The sequence below is a fragment of the Lissotriton vulgaris genome, chromosome 1_1 (assembly GCF_964263255.1).
Source record: "Lissotriton vulgaris chromosome 1_1, aLisVul1.2, whole genome shotgun sequence".
Taxonomy (NCBI): Eukaryota; Metazoa; Chordata; class Amphibia; order Caudata; family Salamandridae; genus Lissotriton; species Lissotriton vulgaris.
The window spans coordinates 540,526,831-540,550,821 of NC_141685.1; the positions used below are offsets into that span (position 1 = coordinate 540,526,831).

At 47.3% G+C, this 23,991-nt stretch overlaps 2 protein-coding genes across 4 annotated transcripts in view; one reads left to right on the top strand and one right to left on the bottom strand.

Annotated features, from left to right (window-relative positions):
* CCDC18 (coiled-coil domain containing 18) overlaps positions 1-489 on the bottom strand; it is a 1,483,839-nt gene extending 1,483,350 nt beyond the window's left edge. For all 3 annotated transcript variants that reach the window (XM_086953919.1, XM_086953920.1, XM_086953918.1), the window contains exon 1: positions 342-489. In XM_086953919.1, the coding sequence (XP_086810045.1) occupies positions 342-465 (124 nt within the window). In that variant the 5' untranslated portion in view covers positions 466-489. The remainder of the gene's footprint in view (positions 1-341) is intronic.
* A 572-nt stretch (positions 490-1,061) lies between these two features.
* TMED5 (transmembrane p24 trafficking protein 5) overlaps positions 1,062-23,991 on the top strand; it is a 52,216-nt gene continuing 29,286 nt past the window's right edge. Inside the window, exons 1-2 of the mRNA XM_086953921.1 lie at positions 1,062-1,346; positions 19,615-19,712. Of these exons, the coding sequence (XP_086810047.1) occupies positions 1,170-1,346; positions 19,615-19,712 (275 nt within the window). The 5' untranslated portion in view covers positions 1,062-1,169. The remainder of the gene's footprint in view (positions 1,347-19,614; positions 19,713-23,991) is intronic.

Sequence of the window (23,991 nt, forward strand, 5' to 3'; positions counted from 1 at the left end):
AGGTTTACCTAGCAATTGCCATGCAACTAGCACCCTCTGCTATCAGCCAGAAATGTCACCAAAAGCTAGCTCCTCCCCTAGCAACAGGAGCTTTCCTCAGCAACCACCGCTTTCCATGTCAGATACTAACTTCCTAACAAAAACAGCACTTTTACTACCACACACTTTAGCAACCGGGGTGAACTCTAATCGTCTATATATTATAATTATGGATAAATATAGCACTGAGCAGTTACGAACACTACTGGGTCTTGGGCATGCACAAACGAAAAGTCCCCAGCCCTCAATATTCTGGAAGTTGCATCCTTCCCGCCTTTCAGTCTCATAGCAGGAGCACTCACCAGCAGAAGATTTCCACCTTGACAGCAGTGATTCCCAAAACCTCAGGCCAGCTTCCCATAAGCAACTTTGAATCCCGAGCCAAACTGCAGGCGCTTCCGTTACGGCGCAGACAGAAGCCGTCATTCAGCCCAGCCGCACCTCCAAAACAGATGAATGCAAGTGGGAGGTTCTGCAGACTAAAAGAAGGACAAACATTGCCTGAGTTGATGGAACGAAAAGTGACTACCGTAACACTAATGGCACATTTGGTAGCCATCTTGGAATAGGACACATCTCTTTTGGGAAGGCAGGCATTTTTAACCCCAAAAATGCAAGTAAGTTGTGAAAAGTAATTTCTTCGTCAGCCCCTGGGAACTAAGTCTGTTACATTCTCTACATGGTAAACAATATTTACAAAATTAAAATAGATACTTTATTTTGGTTTAGTAGTGCCTCCGCGAACAGTTTTTGAAATAATACTTTTGAAACGTTATTTATGGTTTGATTGGCTGACTGTCTCTGGATTGCCCTTTTAATCGCTGAAGAAAGTAACCCGGCATTACAATAATGTCGGTTACTGGATTAAATTGAGAAATAAAGAAGAACCACGCTCAAACGACAGACAGTCTGTCTCAAGTTGACGTCTGTTCCCATTTTGAAATGGGGTAATACTCCACTGGGCTGGCATAATATGAACACGTTGACTGTAAGTCCTTCCTCCACCTCGCTGTCCGGCTTGCTTTCACTATTACCATGCCTGCTGCTGAGTGAGAGCGAGCTCTTCCTCCTGCGGTGCTCTGAAGTCTGTAGCGTGCCCTTTCCTCTAGTGCTGTTCGTGTACGCCAGTGATGGCCAACGGCAACGGGGTGCTGCTTCTGCTCCTCTGCCTGCAACATGTGCTGCACTTCTGCTTGGGGTTCTCGCAATCTGTGGACAGTGACTTCACCTTCACGCTTCCCCCGGGACACAAGGAGTGCTTTTATCAGCCCATGAAGAACGAAGCAACTCTGGAGATAGAGTACCAGGTGAGAGGACTGAGAATGCCATGGACCTGCGATTGCTTCGTAAAGTTCCCTCACTCGTCTCAGATTATTCAAGATGTGTACATAGATTTCTATAGCAGATACTTGCCCTGCTGAAAGGGACATCAAAACTTGGCAGGGAATGTTTTTGAAGATCCCCAACCCATGTCATCGCAGACAGGTTTTCCACTCCTAGGCTTTTAAAATACAAACGTATGCATTAATGCAATTACAACGTCCCAAGAGTGTAACGCTCCAAATGCACTAGGTTACAATCACAAGTGCCAGTTTCACCGAATTATTGGTGGGGCTCAGATCATACGAGCATCTTATTTGAGATGAGATGACGCGTGTCATGCGGGATCACTTTCTAATGTATGTGGTAAAAGCCCCTGGAGTGAACGAACGCTCTCAGGCTGCATAGCCACGAATAAGAGACGCATCTGTTCATTTTGCATAGCGCTAGCCATTCAGCGCCGGACACCCAAGTCCTAACAAAGTAGATAAGGGAATTATTTTAGAAAATGTCACCTCATCATAGGCAAGGTTGTTACATCCTCCTCTTACTCCTTCACAGTCATTGCTCAGGTAAACACTTTACAATGTATGTTATATATGCATATAACATTGTTTACAATGGCTGTTTTGATACATAAGCTACTTGCAGATATCGCTGGTTCGTGATCATATGTTTTTATTAGTGGCCTTATGGGACCTCCGGTTTGTCTAAGCACTACACAAAACAACAACATCATAACAAGCATTTGCAATGCAATAGGTCTCGCATTAGGAAAGTTTGAGCTATTGGTATTGTAAATGTCAAACTTTTTATTTATGTGTTAGTTTTGAAAATAGCGAAATTAATAGCTTTGTCATTTACAATGCTAATAGTTATACCTTTCGCAAATGTAACACCTATAGCATTTGTAATGCAATATGTGTTGTATTTACGTGACTTAGATGTATTGATATCACAAATAACAGTGGCGTGTAATTGTTTTAATAATTAATACTTAAATAAAAGGTAGTGTAATTTATAATGGCAATAGCTTAAACTTTTGTGAAGATTATGTTCGGTGTATTTTATTGTGACGAAAATCCAAGGACAGAAGTGAAATATTAACATTGTTTTGTGACATTTGTAATAAAGCTGAGAACATATTTGAACCAGTTGTTGAATAGTTGCACAGATTGATGCTGTGATAGCGCATAGTGATGCTGTCTAGGCCCCGAGTGATGCTGTGGTGTTCCTGAGTGGCGCTGTGGTGTTCCTGGAGTGGCGCTGTGGTGTTCCTGAGTGGTGCTGTGGTATTCCTGGAGTGGTGCTGTGGTGTTCCTGGAGTGGTGCTGTGGTGTTCCTGGAGTGGCGCTGTGGTGTTCCTGGAGTGGCGCTGTGGTGTTCCTGGAGTGGCGCTGTGGTGTTCCTGGAGTGGCGCTGTGGTGTTCCTGGAGTGGCGCTGTGGTGTTCCTGGAGTGGCGCTGTGGTGTTCCTGGGGTGGCGCTGTGGTGTTCCTGGGGTGGCGCTGTGGTGTTCCTGGGGTGGCGCTGTGGTGTTCCTGGGGTGGCGCTGTGGTGTTCCTGGGGTGGCGCTGTGGTGATGCTGGGGTGGCGCTGTGGTGGCGCTGAGTGATGCTGGGGTGGCGCTGAGTGATGCTGGGGTGGCAGAGGGGGAAGAGTTGAAATGGAAAGGAAGGTGAGAACAGGAGAGGGGTAACGTATGCGAGGGACAGTAAAATATGAGAGAGGGAAACAAGGAGGTGAAGAGAGAAGAAACTGAGTGGAGGTACCCCAGAGAGAGAAGGGGAGGATGGGGCAGAGAAAGGGGGAGTGAAACAACCTATGGATGGAATAAGAAGAGGATGGGCATGGGGAGAGAAGGATGGGATACCTGGAGAGGGAACAGGTGGAGAGTGGGTCATCTAAGAAGGAGAGAGTGCAGGAAGAGAAGAGAACTGAAACATCAGAAAAGAGGATGTGAGATGTAGGGGAGACAATGATGTAATTATAGACGGGTAGAATGAAAGCAAGGGCTGCTAAGGGAGAGAAGTAAATGCAAGGGTGGTAAGAGCGTAAAGATCGCCCATGCCATGTGTGACACTTTCAGACAGTCCTATCTTTTTAGGCGGCAGTGCATTGCATTCTGGGACTTGTAGTTTCGCTTTTCCCACCACATTATGGACCCACGAATGCTGTAAACGGGAAGCCGGAGTGGGTGGAGGCGTCACATGGTGGAGGGGTGGGAGTGAAGGGGGGGCACTTGCTAGCTCTTCTTGAAATGGGTGGAGGGATGAGCAAGAGAGCTAAGAGGATGAGAGGAATGTGAGGAAGTGAGCGAGGAAGGACTGGGGATGGGGGAGCACAGACTGTGGGGGCGGGACAGGAGGATGCGTCAAGAAACAGGACGCTGTAAGTGAGGAAGATAGAATGGGAGAAAAGAGCGCGTGGGAGTCATAGAGAGAAATGGGGGGGGGAGCAGCATTGAAATAGCGCTCATCGGGGAACTGAACACACCGAGGGCGGGCTGAGGCGGTCCCCGTGGCGGCGTGGAGAGTTGGGGTAACATCCAGGGGAGGGAGAAAAGGACAGAGGGCACAGGATGCATGAAGGAATCTGTGGGGCAGAAACCGCGGACCCCAGGTGGAGGGAAGCCACGTGTCTGGCAATAGGAGTGGAGGGCAATGGAGGGAAGAAGTATCTGGCAATAGGCGTGGAGTTTTAGAGTAATGTGACAGAATGAGGGTGGGTGCACTGGGGCGGAAGGAAGCAGTGTACCAAGGGTACTGTCTTGGATTGTGTCCTTCCTTCAACGCCGCTCCCAATCGGTACAACTGTCCACCTTCTCTGCTCCCCAAATCTCACTTTCCTGTGGTGTTCCCCAGGGTTCTGCCTTGTCCCCTCTTTTGTTTAATCTTTATATGCAGCCCCTTCTTGCCTCTCTTCGTCACTCCTCTGTTACCATCTTTAACTATGCAGATGATCTGCAACTCATCTTTCCCATCGACCCCTCACCTCTCTCTTGCTCCAACTTCCAATCAATAGTGCTTACCATCTATGAGTGGATGAACTTCAGTCAGCTGAAGCTCAACCCTAGCAAGACAGAGCTGGTTCTGATCGGTGGGCTTTCGCACCCTTGGACTCCTAACTTCTGGCCCCCAGCCCTCGGTCCCCCTCCTTGTCCAGTTAACTCAGTGAAGAGCCTAGGAGTCATCATTTCTAGTGACCTTTCGATGCGGCCGCATATCAACGCTGTTACCTCGGCCTTCTTCTATCACCTCCGCAGAATCTGGAAGATCCGAAGGTTCTTATCATCAGAGGCTCTTACCCTAGTCATCATGGCCCTTCTCACCTCACGTATAGACTATGCCAACTGTCTATACGTGGGGATTCCCGCATACCATCTTCACCGGTTTCAACTGGTGCAAAACTAGGCAGCCAGACTAATTTTTCAGCAGCCCAAATACCAACATGTTATGCCGATGCTGAAAAAACTACACTGGCTCCCGGTTGCGCAACGTTGCATCTTCAAAATGGGATGCACTGTTTTCAAATCTTTATCTGCTTCTGCCCCCGTCTTTATTTCTCGCAGCCTGCACCCCCATGTCCCCTCTCGACACCTTAGATCTTCTGCTCACAACCTCTTGATCACTCCCAGGTTCAAACGTAAGAAACACGGTGGTGCTTGTTTTTCTTTTCTTGCTCCGTCTACCTGGAACTCTTTTCCCCTCTCAATCCGGCTCACACCAGACTATACTACTTTCCGCAAACTCTTGAAAACCTACCTGTTCCATCTTGCTCACGACTAGCTGCTTCTATTCCCCTGCGCCCTCTTTCCACTTGTCTTTGAGCGCCAAGAAACCAATTGGTGAATGTGCGCGGTACCAACAACCTTTAACATAACATAACATAACATAACAAGGGCAGTAGGGTGGACAAGTAGTGTCAAAGACAGAATGCAGAATGGGGATCAGCCAGGGTTGTGTATGGGGTGGGCAGGGCAGAGGGTAGAGAGGGGGGGGGGGGCAGGCAAAATTAAGGTAAGAGGATGGTGGGGAGGGGGCAGGCAGCATACGGGTGAGTCGGTGAGGTAGAGCAGTTGTATGACAGCATGAATAGCGGTGGACCGGTGGTGACTGGCAAAGCGGAGGTGGGGCACGGCAGCAGGTGGGGTGCCAGGCAGGAGGACAGGTGCAGGGAAGTTAGACGTGATTAGGGATGCAGGGACAGAGGGGTTAAGGTCAGGGGGGGTGGTCGGAGGAGAGTTGGGGGGTACATATTAGGGGTGGGCAGAAATGTCTGAGAGTTGGGCCGAAAACAGGATGGGGGTGATGGATGGGCGACGCGAGTGGCAGTCTCAAAACGTTGGGGTACAGACAAGATACAAAAGTTGGGCACGGAGAGATCGGAAGTGGGCGCAGATGCCCCGGGGGTGGGTACAGACAGGATGCATAAGATGGTATGTGAGAGTGGCAGATACTTGGGGCGCCGAGAGATTGGAGGTGGGTGGGAGATGCCAGAGGGGTGCAGATCAGTAGTTGGAACAGCATGGGGTGTTCTTTAGGCATGCTTCATTGAGTTCATACAAAACAAGAGGGGGCTCTCTTCCAGCCTCCTCCCCTTTTTTATTTATCACACATCCGGGCTGAACCTTCACAGCTCCACAAAAGTGTTTGTGTTCGCTGAAACTGTGCTCTAGAAATGAAGGCCGAAGAAACAGGACACACCCTCACAGAGCACAGACCCTATTTCACGCTTGTTTAAAAGTGCTGGACGTGCTCTTTGTGCAATGTGTGAGCACTTAGTGTAAAAGTTCTGGATGTGGTTGTGCAACATTGTGGAGGCGACCTTTGTGCGGGGGGCCGATTGAGCTCTTGGTGTAAAAGTGCTGATTGAGCCTTTGTGCAAAGTGCTGACATGGCCATGCAGGAGTGCTGGGAGATGAGGGTTTGGGCGCAGTTGATAGAAGATGGAGGTGGCTGCTGGGCGCTGCCCATTAGCGGGTAGCTATCTGTGAGGGTTTGGGGTGATGCTTTGGACACGGGTGCGGCAGACCAGCGTGTGGCATTGCTCTGCTGACGGCTCGCACTGATCCCGGCAGATCTCTAGGGGGACGGGGTCTGTGTGCAGTTGGGCGATGGAGGGATGAGGGATGGCGGATGGCATAGTGCCTTTGCTTGAACAGAACATTGGGGGTAGGCATGGCGTTATTGGGGGGTTGTTTCTGGGCAGATGAGGTCACACGGGGGTCATCCAGAAGAAAAAAAAACGTTTTTTCCAGGTGGGAAGAACTGGGGGGTTGCAGGCTGTGCGGAGATGAGGGGTTAGCGGAATGCAGTCTAGGAGATGGACATGGTGGCAGGGGACACTCTGGGAGAGTCCTAGGGCTACTGCGGGTTAGAAGGGATGGAGGGGCGCTGGCCTAGTGGCTGGGGGATTTGAGAGTGTGCAGTGCAGCGTTGCACGGTGGGGGCTTGCAGAGGGGGTGTTTCCCCCCCACCTCGGTGGGGGACAGCTGGGATTTGGCAGTACACTGGCTCTGGTGAGGCAAAGTGCGACTGGAGGGGTGGGGGGGCACCAACCTAGGCCGCCAGACAAGACACAAAGTGGGGGGGCTTAGTCAGGGGGAAAGGGGGCTGTCCGAGTAAAGGAATTTATCAGAGGAGAACAGGGAGGGCTGGTTATGGTTTATGGGGCGGGCTGGCGAATTGGGTCTGTACGGGGTGGACGGGGGCTGCTCCACCAGCCATGGCAGAGAGCAGGAATGGGCAGCAGTTATTACAATGGCAGGAGTAATTTGCTCACTGGGGCAAAGAGGTACCGGATGGCAATAGCAGAGCGCAATTGCGGGTAGAGAGGGTGCTGCAAGTGTTGGGCACCGCAAGTGGCCTCAACCCTTCCTCACAGCTGGAGTCTGGGTGAGGGAGAGTCTTGCTCTGGTATATTTTATTCCGGTTGTCTGGTGAGTGATCTCTTTCGGGGCGAAGTGTGCGCATGGGGCCACGGCTCCCGGGCATGTTTTGTAGGGGGGTGGCAGAGCAGGAGTGGCACCAGGCGACGTGAGAGTGGACTTTGTGTCCTGGCAGCAATGTTCTATTGCACTGAAGCATTTACCTGATCACATGTCCACATCCTCCCAAAATGAAAGGCACTTCATTCAGTGTGACTGATGTTGTGGAGCCAATCCTTTGAAGTGTCAAGCTGTGTGTAAACGGTGTTCAGGTCCCAATAATTCTAAGGCAATAGCGCCCTTTCCCTGCACCAATAAGAATTATATTTTTCTGTGATGTGCATTAAAAGTAGAATGAGTTTGTCTACCTGTGTGCTAAGTTCACATGCCTGCTAGGAAGTAATTATTGTTTTTGCATGCAATAAACAATTTATACTTTTTCTGGCAAGCACATGGTCGCCATGTTATTTTGTGGCATATTTTTCCCTTTTTTTATGGCCTATGCTTGCTACATATAATTAAAATATGATCACTGCAAAAGCTTGCCAGACCTAATGTATTTGCCAATGCTTGTTTTGCATATATTGTAGAATTCAACTCACTGTGCGCATTCTAAAAATGCTCTATCAACAGCTATTTTCATGTTTGCATTCAGGATGTTGCAGTTGGCCGTACAGCCCAGGTGCAAAGGAGCTCATATTTGCTGCACTGAGACTGATGGCCATTCATGCTGGTGTCATGTGGAGGTCGCGCCAGCTAGTCTGCTCTACAGCATTCAACAGATAATAGCTCTGTTGAGGGTCGGTGTTGCTGCACAGCGGTGGTGGCAGTAAAGGGACACTTCCTATCACTTTACCACCAATGATAAAGCACAAAAGTAAAGCCGCACAAAGCTGTCGGACGGGCAGGCAGAAATACTAACACGAAAAAGAAATAAAAACCGGGAACTAAAATGTAAGCCAGCCAAATTAGTCTTCGGCCTCAGACCTATTACGCCACCCTTCCAATCAAAATTTCCGAATCCTGGCCCTTTACGTCCCTTGATAGAGGCGCCATTCTCAAAACGTATCTCTATATGAAGTATATAGAGGAGAGGTGGAAAACCGATATTAACAATTTTCTAACTTATTCAGCACAGGCATTTGTGGGAGTTTATGAATACGATGTGGGTACAGCGAACCAGGTGTCTTCAAAGAAAATTAAACAAAATTAATTTTAACGTGTAGGTGAGACAACTGAAGGGACCGTACTGTGGTAGTCTTAAAATAGTAATTTAATTTGCTCAAAAGACAATATAAATAAAATATAATTCACTAAGAGTAGCCTAGCATGGAGAAAAGTAGTATGGAAACCAATTATTCGTTAATTTGGACTTTGGTGATGAGTGGGTCCATCTTTAACAATGAACGTAGTGAGATGAATAATTCGAACAAGTGATAATCTGCACATGCTTAACTCGTGTGTGCACCAGCATCTATCAAAACACTTCAAATAAGTCTTACACAAAAACAGGCTAATGGTTGTCACATCTTTTTTTCTTCAAAAAAGCACTACCTCCCTGCTTAAACAAGGCACGGCCTGCAGCCGTGAATAAGTGACGGCGGGGGGCGGGCAGCTATAGCCTTTGATATGGCAAATGCTGCGCGCAGGGGGAAGCCTGTGGGGAAATGCGAGGCGCGGCCGGGAATAAGTGACGGCTGGGGGCGGTGCAGCTGAAGCCTTTGATGTGGCAAATGCTGCTGGCAGGGGGAAGCCTGTGGGGAAATGCAAGCTCGTGCACGAAGGAGCTTGTGGTCACGTGAACTGTTGAGAATCCTCCTCATAAAAAGTCAGCTTTGTGGATGGACAGCTATAGGTCTCTCTGCGAGACCTAAAAAGGGCTCCTGGTTTAATGGTATATTTAAAAAATATATATTTCTGTCTGTATTTATCCAAATTTATTTTTTAACCATTTTATTGGCATTTATCCATATTACTTTTATGTTTTGAGAATAAATGGAGTCGAAAAATGGTATATTTCTACCTTTATTTAGCAGATAAACATGCATTCATACTTTGCAAGTGTCATTTCAGCAAATTAAGCAAGCCTAATATAACAAAATACTAAACCGGCAGGTAAATTTTAGCATTATACACACATATATTAACATACGCCTGTATTTAAAGGAATCGCATCCTTTATTTAAATCCACACAGTGTCTGTCTGCTTGGCGACGACAACAAGGAGTGTCACAAGAAGTGACATTTTCTGTACGTTTCCACTTTTAAAAATAAATACAGACAGAAAATAGATTATTTTCTCTCTGTATTTATCTATAAAAGTTAGTGTTGATAGTATAGGCCAGACGTCCCCCAGTCCGCCCGAATATGAGAAGCAAAGGGTTCAATGCTTAGTGCAGTAAGTGAAGGGGATAGGGGACAACCCTGATGTGTACATCTGCTCTGCTCAGTGCAAAACGTGCAGACGTGTAGCTATTCAATAAAATACATGAAATTAGGGTTTGGTAATCTGACAGGCCATGGATTAAGACCGTGGGCCAGAACATGCTTTTTCTAGAACTTGGCCAGGGTTCCCAGTCCTCCTGGTCAGAAGCTTTTTCTGCACCAGGAAACCATGAACTCTGGGTGTATGAGTAATGGCATGATTGATTCAAGACGGGAGGCCAAGATTGTAGTACAAATCTTGACATCTATATTCAGGAGTGCTATGGGCCTACAAGATGTAAATCTGCCCAGATCTTTTAATTGTTTATGTAAAAGGGTAATGGCAGCCTAGTTCGTCAAAGTATTTACTGTTTTATTAGTTGCAAAGGAGTTATAGTAGAATAGTGTGCCTCAAAATGTTTATAAAAGATTCCACTAAAGCCATTCGGTTCTTGGACTTTATTTAACTTGATGGCCTAAATCAGTTGTTTAATCTGTTCCTCATATATAGGCTGTTTAAGTTTCTCATAGTGTTGAGGGGTGAATCTAGGTAAATAGCACAACTCTACATGACCATTTTGGATACTGCCCAATATACCCTATGCAGTATGGAAGCAATAATAAAAGGAGTAGATGACTGCTAATGTATCCTCCTCTTTGGAAACTCTTGCACCATTGTCAAGGAAGGTGTGCTTTGTGCTTTGCAAAGGCTTTTTCTTGTTGTACTCCGAGTAGTTGTGCCAGGTGAGGACCTACTTTATTTCGATGGGCAAAGTATGCATTTTAAAATGTTAGTAAGGGGAGTTCTATTGTTAGTACTTAAGGTTCTTATGTCTCCCTGAAGGGCAGGGCAGTGAGAGTCCTATGGTTTTGATGTGTATGGGATGCTCTATTTTCCTTTTCCATTTTTTAGGTCTCGCCTAGCAACGTAGGGCATGCGCTGCTCGCCTTGGCGAGATCTTTTGTTGTCGATTTCTTTGCCGAAGGGGAACAGGACATGTGCACGCGCCAGGAAGACCGGAGATGTGTACGGCTCGCGGCACCCATCTGGACAGCCCAACTCCATGTTTGTTTTCTTTAATGAGCTCTTGCGCGCTTGCTTCTGATTACGCAGCTTTTACATCCAAAATGTTACCATTTGCCTGTGGCCGGCATGCATGCCATTCTTCTTTTATTGGGAGTTCTGGTGATTAAAGCGGGCCTCTGCCGTACAGCTGCTGCGCTGCCACAATGCACACAGCTTCCCTGGCACATCCATCATCCTGACACAGCACACATGGCAGGCTATATACGGTACTGGAGCACACAATGCTGGATCTCCGGTTGCCAGTGTTTTGTGGTACTGAGTTCCTTCTCGTCGGTACGGGAACCTGAATTACCACTAGCAGCTGGCAGTTTAAAAAGACAGTACCTGAGCGGGACTTGAAAGTGTCAAACTGTATTGGGGCCAGATTCGCACGTGACTGAGGGAACTGACTAGTCAGATACCGCGGGTGAAAGTTGCTCCTGGTAGAGAGTCGGATCGCAGACTGCATCCTACAAGCCAGTCCCTCTATCTGTCTGTTCCAGGATGTCCAGAATGACGCTGCTCCTGGTGTACCTGCTGTAAGGGTCCCTGGCAGAGCTCAGCGCGGGCTAGGCCCCTGCACCCAGTACAGGTGAGGGCTCCTGCGCAGTGCTGCCAGCGCTCAACATTCCATCTTGTCTCCTTCTCCACAGATCACATTGCTTCTTTTATTATATTTTAGTTTTTTCCATTTTTCACTTTGGTTATCACTAGCATAGCGCCAAGTGTCCTTTGAGTCTTTTCATTTCTTTATATCGAATTTTCTTTGTGTGTTAAATTTTTGGTGGTCACATTGCTCCATTTTAGAATATACACCTCCCGATGTTCTCCTCAGTTGCTATTTTTTGGTGATAAAGTTTGTGTTTTAGCTTTGCGAATTTCTCTCTTAGTATAATCATTTTAGGTTATAAGGTTATCATATACTGCTAGCTTTCAATGTTCTTAATTGGCTTTCCGGTGAACAATTACAGAATAATACATATTGACTGCTTGCCCCCCCCCCCAACACACACATCTTCCTGAAGTGACCCTATGTTCTCAGTGACTGAAACACACTCCCTTTAAACATGTTGAATATTGGGATAAGACAAGGTGCGCCACTGCCCCAGCTTGACCCCCCCTCCCCTCCCAGCAGCTCCTCGGCCTGGTAATTTGCCTGCGTGTAACCTCATGGGCCCACATACACTATGTTTAGCAGTATCTCCACCACCCTAAGGTCGCAGACTCCTCCTCTCATCCTCTGATTGTCGTCTAGCTTCAAAAGGAAGGCAGCCCACACAGTGTTCCAGCACCTAGGTGTCAGAGTGCATACTTAGCTCTCCCGTATGGTATATGCATTAACTGACTTATCTGCATGAGAAGGATGAAAGGCGGCAGTGGACGATCATGCAACTCCTTGCCACTTCCTGCCAGCATACACACCAGGAACACAGGCAGAGAGAACGAAAGAGAAAGAAATCAGCTATGAATGCTCACTCACCCAGCTATGTGAACGACCAGTGCGTCACCACGCATACTTCAATAGTCTCAAAATAAACCACAGAAATCGGTCAGTTTGTCAGACTGTTTTAAGCTTTGTGACCTGTCCACTCAAGCAAGTCCAAACTGTAGAAGTCTGACTTCAGTGCAGTGCTTACCTCTGGAGAAAGGAAAGGCAATGGCGAATTATTTATAGGTTCACTGAGTACTTAACTTCACCCTGCACCATGACAGGCAGTCATGTGATGGTTATTTGAATGCTAAAAAGATGGCAAGAAGTGAAAGGGAATGGTGGGGCGCCTGATACTGATGGTAAGCTGTTTATTTCCTTTTACTGAGTAGGTGCTGGAGCGGCCCTATGCCTCATTATAGGCCCTCAGTTAGCCAAGCCTGAAAACCAGGTAGGGCTCTTGTTTGTTATTGGCAGGGCACGAGCAGGCAGCGTCACTGAGATCAGTGCGTTCTGTGGCATAAGAGAGAGGAGATAACTCTGGGCTTCAATGCTCTTTCAAGAGAGATCTGTAAGTTGCCTAATCACAGCTTTGTCTAATCACAAAACCAAATAGAAGGCTATTTTACCTGCTGAGAAGTACAGCTTGTAGCAGGCGCTACACAGATGTGCATCTTATGCAGGTAGCTCAGAAGGTTACAGCTTATGTTTCAGAAACACTACTGTGATACAAGTTCAGCAAGTAGTGCCTTATCCCACTAAGCTATTAAGGGCACAGGGTTTTGACAGAAGGTGACAGTGAAGGAGAAAGCGGAAGAAGCTAGCAACAGAGTAACTTGAACAGACTGTGCCTACTGCAATCAGTGTCTAGTGTCGGAGAGAAGACTTCTTGTCTTGCACTCTGTCTCCACCTACGCGTCGGTAACTCCTTCATTCTAAGTCCTATAGGCAGTGCTGAAGTTGTGTTTCTGTTCCCAATGGTAATTTCCCATTCTCAGTCCCCTAGGCAGTGCTGCAGCTGCATCTCTGTTCCCACTGATAATTCTTCATGCTTAGTCCTCAGGCCAGTGCTGCTAGCTAGTTCTGTGGTCTCAGTGGTAATTCCTCGTTCTTACTCCTCTAGAGAGTGCTGCAGTTGCTTCTCTGGTCCCATTGGTAGTTGCATTCTAAGTCCTCTAGGTAGTGCTGCAGCTGTGTATCTGTTTATACATCCACTAATGTCCAAACCAAAACACATAGATAAAAGACAGTGTCATTTACAACGCCAATAGCTCTAACTCTGACAAATGCGAGACCTATTGCATTGCAAATGCATGTTTGTTCTACCTCTAGTTTATCCCTATATTGTCATCAACTTTTTTTAAGCTGGTATACTTTGCATTTGCAGTTCCCACTAAAGACTGCTTTGATGGTATACCAAAAGAGACCCATCAAAGTTTCTAGTGTCATTATCTTAAAAATAGTTGCCATTTGGGTTTTAATTGTGTCACTTTTTACAGGGTCTGTTAATAGTACAGCATGAAAGGTCCACCAGTTACAACCACTGGGGGCCTCCCTCCAGGTCAACGTTGCACTTACCGGGACTTGATTCCAGATTGTAATCGTGCCAATATTGGTTTGGGAAATTAGTTGTGTGAAAGGAGAGAAATATATATTCTATGTTTGAGAATGTGATATGTAAATTCGAAAATAATGTATAAATGTTCTCTTCCTCATGTTGTTCTCTCCAAATATCATGTAGTCCTAGCACTCAGTATTTGTTTGAATTTTATTTTATGAAGTCTCCCAAACCCCAAGCACTAGCTCTCAGTCTATCCTATAGCAGGTTCCAAACCAAATTGAAGTCACCCATTTGGACAATGTCTCATGCAGCAAAACTTTCTATTGTAGGTTATTGTAAATAAAATCATCCTATCCTGAGTTTGGGGTGCAAATCGCAGCCAGAGTGAGGAGTTTTCTCTCAATCAAGCCTTTAACAAAGGGAAATCTTCCTTCGCTATTGTTTTTGGTGTTTATCTTTGTAAACATGAGACTTTTGCAAACGTCTCCGATGGGGTTCTTGTAGAGCACTTATATCATAGTTCCCCCATGAATGGCCATATTTAACTGTGCTTCATAGGGGCATTTAGTCCCTTTACATTAGCAATATTATCTTAACCATGAGAGCTTATAGATGCATGTGCGGTCTCATCTAGACCTGTACCATTGGGTACCTTAAGCTTGTCTCTAACCATGAGCAGTACAATGGTATAAAGTGTGGTTTTAGAAAGGAAAGCAAACTCCTTGTATCCAACCTCACCCCCCATTTCACATAACAAAAAAATGTACATATTAGGAAGAAATCAAAAATCTGATTGTCTTATGGTGCTCTGGAAGCCATTGGCCAATTGTCAGGATCTCCTCTGCTACCTCCTTGTGATAACGGTACCTCATGCTTTTACGGAGGTCTTTGTAGTCTGTACCTTTGGGTAGATCCAAGGGCAGTAGTATCTTTCATAGCTTGTACTGCTACCCGCAGAGTGTCTTAGCCGAGTGTTCAAAGCTAGATAATCAATAATTATGTGATTCGCTAGTTCAGTGAGGGATGTCGTAGTTTCGGTCTAATTTCAGGCTCTTCTGAGATATTGGCCATGAGGTTTTGATCACATTGTGACTCTCTTTCCTTTGTACTCAAGGAAATCACCATGTCGATAACTTAAGGTGTGAGTCTCTAAGCAGGGTAGGGTAATCGATTAGAACTCCGAGTTAATGGGCTGCTGTCTCTAAATCTGTGAATAGGTGAGATCGATTACCCATCTCAAATGCAATGCCAAATGGAACAGGCATTGGCATAGCCAATAGGTCTCACCTTTGGGGCCTAATAAGTGTTTAGCCAGAGCTATTGACTTTGCCAATGTCTTTAAGCTGTTAAGCTGTACTTTAGAGAAGTGTGGCTGCTGTGCAGCATGCTCTGAAGTTTTAATTAAAAAGTGTCAGAAGCATTTTTGTTATCTTATATATGACCAAGAAGGCATTATGTACAACTGAACGACCATATTAAAAAAAGCATTACAATAAAAAAATTTCCTCAGTTTTCTTTTGTTCTTGCAATGCTGGCAACTTGTTTCTGCCTATTCCAATGGTTGTTTGTTTGAAGCTTTTTTTTTTGAGGGGGCATAAACAATGGGAGGGTGAAGGTTCGGCACTAGTACTTGTATTATAACACTAGCAGCGGCCAGATGCTAGGGGAGAATCAACAGATGCCAGATTCCGAGAGTAGGCTGAGGTGGTGCTGAGCTATGCTGAGCTGGGAGTAGTGGTGGTGACTGGTGCGGAGACGCTGCTGAGGTGATGCTGAATGATACTCAGATCTTGCTGAGTGATGATGATGTGGTGGTGTACTAGTGCAAAGGCGATGCTAAGTGATTCTGATGTGGCGCTGAGTGATGCTGTGGTGGCGCTGAGTGATGCTGTAGTGGCGCTGAGTGATGCTGTGGTGGCGCTGAGTGATGCTATGGTGGTGCTGAGTGAATTTGTGGTGACCCTGAGTGATGCCGTGGTGACCCTGAGTGATGCCGTGGTGACCCTGAGTGATGCCGTGGTGGCGCTGAGTGATGCTGCACTGAGTGATGCTGCAGTGACACAGTGTGTTTGCTAGTTACAGTGGTAAAGAACTCCCTCCAAATGTGCACGAGTGAATAACTAATGCTGATATTTTAAAGCTATGCAGATATTTTAAAGCACATTCACTAATGCTGATCTTTTAAAGCAATGTGGATATTTTAAAGCACACGCCACACACGTGTTTGTCACAGTAAAAGAAGAACCAGAAAAAGAAGCTGTCTGTTTAGTGTGCGAAGAAGTTAGGCAAGTGCAGTAGTTTGTTGTTGGGTAGCTTTGTTTGCGTGTTTAAAATGTCAGGGAAGCATTCAAAACAAGGAGCACGTCTGGCGAGTCTTGTGCGATGTGCATGCGCTGGAAGGGTGCCCGTGAGCGATACGCTTAATGAGCCATAACAAGAGAGTAAAGCCAGATGGGGCCTGTGCGCATAACCATTGGCGATTTAGGCCACACAAACAGCGTGTGGTCAGCTTTTTGAAGCCCACTTGCTAAAAGTCTTGCCAGAGCAAGGCATGCGCTGGCTCAGGCAAGACCTAAAAATCCATTTGTACCGATTTTTATTTTGCCTCAAATGATCTGTGACTGGGATAAACTGTTGGCAAAAGAGGAGTGTTGCTAGTGCAATCTCTTACACTGTCCCACACTGAATATTTCCACACAGATCCCCATGAGAAAACTGCTGCTTTTGCATCTGCTAGGGCAGACCTTTGTAGTATCTTTATGCCCTCTGTGTTTAGGCACAGGGTCATGGCAGCATGGGGAAGGACACGATTGACCATGCTCTAAGCTACGCCTTTGAAGCTGTGCAGATTCCTCTGGCAACATGTCTGCAATCCCATTTCAATGAAGCAGGGCTCGGGCGAAGCCTCAGTATCTCAAAGCTGCCTAGGCCAGATGTGTCCAAACTCAACACCTGTATGGTGCTCCCACATTGGTGCCACCTTCTTTTAAGTCCGTACAGCTCCAGGCTCTGGATGTGGCTACTTAAAACCCCCTCTGGTGTGGAACTGGGTCCCCTTCCAGGAAGGATTGTGCGCTCACAGGACAGAGTAGCTCATTTCCAGGACAGCGACCCTTCTTCAGCCATCAGCAGTGCGCGGTTCTCACTACCCATGGGCCTTAAACACAGAGCTGCTCTAGTTTGCAGCCATCTTGGTCTGCACGTAGGCTCCGCCATTACGTTCGTCCTCTTTAAAGATGTGCAAGCATTTTCTGGGTCCTTGGCCATGGTGTTAATGTCCTATGTATGCACTGTTATGGCGATATATCATATTAATTATGTACACACTTTTTAGTTAAACCAGTAAATTAAACTAAATCTAATGAGAGATTGGGAGAAGAGTTTGTTTTTATTTTACATCAGCATGAAAGCAAAATATCACCCGCTAACCATACATATACAACATGGTTGCAGGAATAATTTACTCTTTCTTCACATAATTCAGAAGGGCTCCGGTACTAAGAGCTAACAAATAACAGATACAACTGCAAATAATCTGAGCTGTAGAATAGATTCCTGCCTAGGTAAACACTGGCAATGTGACCCACCGTAGTTCTCCTTTTAAGTATGTTTAAAAAAAATCTTTTACATGCTTTGTTTCACTGTTGAAAGTAACTCCTATTTGGTTTTAGATCTTATAATGGATGAGTGTTTCGTAAATGCACAGCCAAAATGTAGACAGACCGGAGGTGGGGGAGGTTATAGAGGTAGTTTCTCATTTAGTGAGTGAGTAGACGGACAGGTAGTGCTGCATAGGCACTTGGGAGTTTGAGCTGAGGGTGGAGACCGAGAAAATGACCCATGCACGGATCATAGCTGAGCAAGGGGTTGGGTGTCTCAAAATCGTCACCTGGAATGTAAATGGCCTGGGGAGCAAAATTAAATTGGATGTTGTAGCACAATACCTTAAACTAGTGGCACCTGACATTGTCTTCCTGCAGGAGACCCAACTGCTGGGGACAGAATGTAGGTTTCTGAGTCTGGCCAATACGTGTCCCTCTGGAATGCAGGATTCTCCTGGAGAGCCAGGAGAATTGCCATACCCGCCAGAAAGACACCCCCCCCCCCTTTCACAACCACCATGGCCTGGAGGGACCCTAGTGGGACCATCTTTGGGGTACAGGGGGCACACAGGGATAGACCCTCACTAATGTATACACCCCACCTACAATGAGACACACTGTAGAAGAAAGGTCCTATACTTCTGGAAGCAGGTGATACTCTCACAATAGTGAGTGGTGACTTCCATGACATTATAGTACAAGACTTAGACAGGACGAAGGTGCTGACAGATTAGGACCCGCAATGTCCCTGGTTGCAAGGGCACTTGGACTGACAGCCCTGAGAAACTCTGTCACCCTGTGGCTAGAGTGTATTTGTATTTCTCAGGAGCCAGAGGGACAATCTCTAGGCCAGATTACCTGCTCACACCCATAGGGGAACACCCTGCCATATGAGAGGTAGAATATCTTGCTCTGGGTATCTCGGACCACTTGTCACTGCTGGTCACTCTGGGACGGAGGGATAGAGGGCAAAAGTGGACAGTGGAGATTTAATGCCTGGGAAAGGGAGCTTCCAAGGAGCTAGAGGACACCCTCGCTGGTTTAAGTCTGTGAACTCTGTTTTGTGGATATGTTGGTCCGTTGTGACCTCCGCTCCTTCCGTTTGCAAATGTTATACTGTTCTGTTCCATGACACCCCTATGGCCTTATTCACTACATAGTCTGTATCCCTCCACTGCCTTTTCAAGGAAGCGAACTATACAGATGAAGAAACTTCTGCCTTCGATTCCTACTTTCCAAGGTTCCCTAGGACGCCCAGCTCTACAAGACAGTTAACTTTGTTTTTCGTGTGGCTGTTCTGTTTTTACCTCTTGCATCCTTCTTTATGTCTACCGGCAACTAACTGCCACTAGGGAGGAATATCGAAACACAGCAGGAGACACATCTGACAGTCAATACTAGGCTACCCATCAGAAATTATATGATGTGATGGACAAGACTGGGCGCTTACTTGCCTGGCTGAGTCGCAAGGAGGAAGAAACACGCTGGATGGGGGAAGTTTCCCAGGAGTTCGCCCGATACTATTGTGCTCTCTACACAGCACAGCCACAGAGAGATGACCAGGAGACTGTGCGATTTCTGGAATCGATGCACCTCCCGACTCCGTCGCAGGAAGACAAGGAGATGCTAGATGGCGACTTAACGCTTGATGAACTTAAGAAGACACTCGCAGCAATGCAAAGCGGAAAGACACCAGGGACCAACAGGCATGCTTTCTCACATTAAACTCGGACCTACCGGCTTTGCCAGTGCTTGTTTTTACAGCAGTTAAGCAATACCTTTCTTCTAAAGTTTCTTCTAATTTGTTTTTCCATTATTTTATTTTAACTGCATTTTACTGTACTGTTTAACTCTCCACTTATCTAAAAAGAAAAGCCCTAGGCTTGATGTACAAAGTTGCTTGGCGTCCTGTGCGAGACCAAACTGAACCTGATTTTGAGTCCTACATGACGGAGGGACAAATCCACTCCAGCTTTATTCTGTATTAAGGGACAGGACAGATAATTCAGCCACCTCAACAGATGACTTTTACTATGTTTTTCCTCCTAATAGTGAGCACTGATGATATCAAAGGCATACTATTTTTCCTCCTACTGATGAACATTTCTACGGTGTGTGCAGTATAATTCAAATACCACTTTGACACATCTTAACAGTCTTACATGATTGTCACATTTCCTAATCTTACTGTTGCATCTTTATTGCATTTCTCCTATAATATAGCCATCACTTTTGTATTTTGCAGGTTTTAGACGGTGCAGGATTGGACGTCAACTTTTATCTTGTTTCTCCCCATAATGATGTCCTCATTTTCGAGGAGCGGCGATCCGATGGGGTGCATACGTAAGTTGACTTGGAAGGGGAAGTGCAAATTGGTACCATCAGTATGAACCGTTTTGCAGAGGTTCAAAGTAAAGCACTTGCAAATAGTTGGCACATGTAATGTTAAGTACAAAAAACGCTCATCTTTTTTTTAGTTAGTGAACACCTTAAACAGTTCAATAACCACACAATGCTCCGTTGCCCTTAAATAACACACTACCTTCGGCTAGCATACTCCAGACTGCGATGTAAATTTGTTGCAATGTTTGTTTTCTTCGATTTCCCTGGTAGCAGAATGTTTTTATCCTATACACCAAAACTCCACCACCAGAGAATACAACTCATAATTATTTGTTAAAAGTGTTCAGTCAGGGGGGGCGTGGCTAGCGACCAGCCAAGATGGCCGCAGCTTAGTAGAGCTCCGTGACCCTGTGAGCTTCCAAATGAAATCCGACTAATTCTCCTGCCCGTAAATAACGAAACTGCAGCAATTTGGAAACCATAGCGTCTCCGCTCCCGAAAGAGCCTACACACGTCGCGGTGCGCCCCGCCACTGCACAGATCCACAGCCGCGTGGTTCGTGGCCTGCGGCAACCGCCGGAGCCGGGGACTAAAGTGTGTCCGAGACCCGGAGATCAGAGCGGCTGGGAGGACGCCTCACTCCGGTGGCGCGGGGCCAGTAACCGGCAGCGGGACATCAGCCGAGGGAGAAGCAGCACTCCGGTATCGGGGGCAGGCACAGCCGGATCTGAACTGAGGCGGGAGTGTATTAGACGATCAGAGACACCCCCGGCGGCCTCGGCCAGTGGTCCAACGAGGTGAAAGCCCAATTGCATCCCCACTGCAAACAGCGGCTCAACGTGGTACGGGGAAACACGGCCCATAGGAGCAGCGGTGCTCGCCCGGTGGTGCGGCCTCTTAACAGCCGTAAGTGCCAGGTGCCAGAAAGGAGCCCGAGGGACATCAGTACACGGGCCGTCGCAGATCGGCCACTGCATCGCACAGTTGCGATAAGCAGCAGAGGGGGGCACTAAGGCCAGAGACTGACCAGAACAGCGCAGACCAGCCCAGGAGGGTGCTAAACGAGATTATCCGGCCCCGAACCCAGGACAGCACCACCGAAGTGGGGGACGGCGCAGATCTCAAGTCCTACATTGCTACTCGTCAGCCCCACACATAACAAATTTACAGTGCGTCACGACGAGGCATAATGGGCGGCTGGGGGCCGAGAGTGCAGCAAGCTCCCCGGCTGGAGAAATATGCCTACAACAAAGATGGCGCGGACTCGGCAAAAGGGGACGCGCCGCAACCACCCAACCAAGCGTCCCGCAGCCCTGGCGCCACTGGAGAGATCACCCTCAAAGATGTGATGGCGACGCTACAGATAATGCAGACCTCCATGGGTACTATCTTCGCGGACATTTCTTTCATGCGAGCTAACCTCGCTAAAGTGTCGGACCGACTGGGGGAAGTGGAGAAAACAGCGACAGGACTCTCGGCGGACTTACAGACTAGAGAGCGCAAACTGGAGCAGGATAACACCACGCTGAAAACTAAGCTGAACGAGCAGGAAGGTAGATCCCTGCGTAATAATGTACGCCTGGTTGGCATACCGGAGACGGCCGGGGGCCCTGCCCGTGACCTCTTTGTGGAAAACTTAATCCAAAATCAGCTTCAGCCAAGGGGTCTCTCTAATTACTTCTCGGTGGAGCGAGCTCATCGTGTCCCGGGAGGCAACCCTCGCCCAGGTAACCCACGGCGTCCGATTTTGGCACGCATTTTTTGCTTTCGGGACCGTGACGCAATATTGCAAGCCGCACGGATTGCCCCGCCGATCAAAATCGAGAATTCGGAAGTCACATTTTACACCGATTACACAGCAGCAGTGGCCCAAAAGCGGAGGAGCTTCACAGAGGTGAAGAGGGAGCTCCGCACCAGTGACATTTTCCCAGCGAGGCTACATGTAGAATCCGAAGGGAAGACATGGTTTTTGGAATCCCCTGGGGAAGCAAGAGAATGGCTGGAGGGCTGGCGGCCGGCACGAGGACTCAAGCATCGAGGTAACACATGCAATGATTCAGTCGATGGAGGGCATCGCGCGGAGAATGGACACTGAGGAATGGGCGGCAAAGTTGATTCCCGCACGGACTACGGACAGAAGTTGCAACCGTAGTCCTGAAGGAACTGTCATACCCTATGAACGTGACCCATAAGTAGGCTCTACTGAGGGAGGCGGGGGGGGGGGTGGGGACGTTGTAACTGAACTCTACGGAGACATATGGCAGAAGCTGCCGGTCAGCAAATGAAGACTGCAGCAGGTAGGAACTATCAAACCCAAGCGCACTGACGGGACTAACCTCCTGTTAGGGGTCTTCGTAAGGGTCAATGGGGTCCACCCCCGCATGTTATGCAAATCACTAGGGTACAAAAGCGCTCTGCTCAGTTGGGGAGGTGGACGGTTTTGGATCCGCCGGGCAGGAAGGCAGGGTGGGGGGCAGGGGTTTTATGTAATGTAAAGTTTATGCGAATTTATTTACAGGTTACAGTTCCACAGTCACTCCTCAACACGACACATATGAATACACGGGCACTGGGTGCATACGCAGGCAAGGGGGCCGCATGGCAACATTCACCAAGTAACCACCATGTTAAGCAGCGAAGCAATGGGTCCTGACACCCAGACACCACAAATGGTCACCCCTTTCCTGTCAGTCATATCCTGGAATGTGAACGGGTTGGGACACAAAATTAAAAGGGGATTGGTCCTGCAATATCTAAAGAGGAAAGGCCCCACGGTGGTATTACTTCCAGAAACGCATTTGCTGGGGCTGCCTGTAAGGCACTGAACCGCTGGGGATTTAAGATGGCCGCACATGCAGAATTCTCCTCCGGATCCAGAGGGGTTGGTATCCTAATTCATAAAAGCTCTCTGCTGGTGATCACGAAAAAATGGGCGGATGACCAGGGGTACTTTGCCGCACTTAGTTGTCAGTGGGAGGGGCGCCTCTACAATATGGTCTCTGTATACATCCCGCCGACACTTCACCAGTCAGCTTTCCACGATCTTGGGAAACTCTTGTTAGACTTACCGTAGGGCAAACTGATCATAGGGGGGGATCTAAATGCAGTATGTGACGCGGCCTTCGACCGAAACCCACCTAGAGAGGAAAACAGATCCAATCAGGCCCTCATGGACTTTCTTGACGCCATGGGCCTCACTGACCTGTGGAGACTAAAGCACCCCATCGACCAACAATACACTTTTTACTCTGGAGCGCATAAGTCTCTCACGTATAGACTACATACTGACATTAGCGATAGCCCCAGAGAAGGTCACAGCGATCGAACACTTAGCGAGGGGAATCTCTGACCACTCCCCGATACACCTTACCTATACTACACAGCTCCCTAGATGACTGGGAATCTACCCCCTTTTTTCACTTCTCTTCATTCCACTTCAAGCTTAAGTGCAGTTACACCACTGCATGCGTTTCCGTCATTCACTTCTTTTTGCTCCAAGCACGGCAGCCTATTTCTGGACAATAGTACCACTCTGGTCATCATATTTAACCCCAAAATGCTTCCCACTTAGCCACATTGCAGTTCAACATTATTCCAGCCAGGCACTCCCATACAGTGTACGATGCTACCTGTCCACCAATTCACTTCAGTGCCTTGTCATGTGTTAAAAGCACTATGTAAATACAATGCTATGTAATTAACGAGCAGACTTGCACCTCCTTTTATCAACATCATATGGATGAGAAACCAAGGCGGCCACTTGCAGGATAAAGATCAAATTATACAACGGGTACATTAACTTATATTGACAGCCAATCAGAATGCTCAGCTTGCTGACTATATCTATCGCTATTGGTTTGGTTAGGGAGTATCCCTTTGCTGACAGTTCCCAGTTTGTGCTTGCAGTGTGCTCACCGTGAGTACTCCTTCACTTCCTTTCTCCCAATGCTTAACTCTGCTTGGCTTCTTCCATCTACACAGGGACACAACCGTGCCCAGCACAGCTTCTCAATCAACCCTGCAGCATCCTTCTGCCTCTAGCTCCATGTGGATCCCTTGTCAGTCCTCTACCGCTCTTTCTTTCTTCACCAAAGTACCCAATCCATTGTACAGATCCTCTTTTGCTGGTCTCCTTGAGGGAGAACATGAGGGCAATCGCCACAGGTCAGCCAGAAAAAATAAACAAACATGTTTTTTTTATTTTTTCTTACTTTTATTTAGCTGTTTGGACTTTCCCTCTCAGTGAGCATAAGAAACAAGCATTTGCAATGCAATAGGG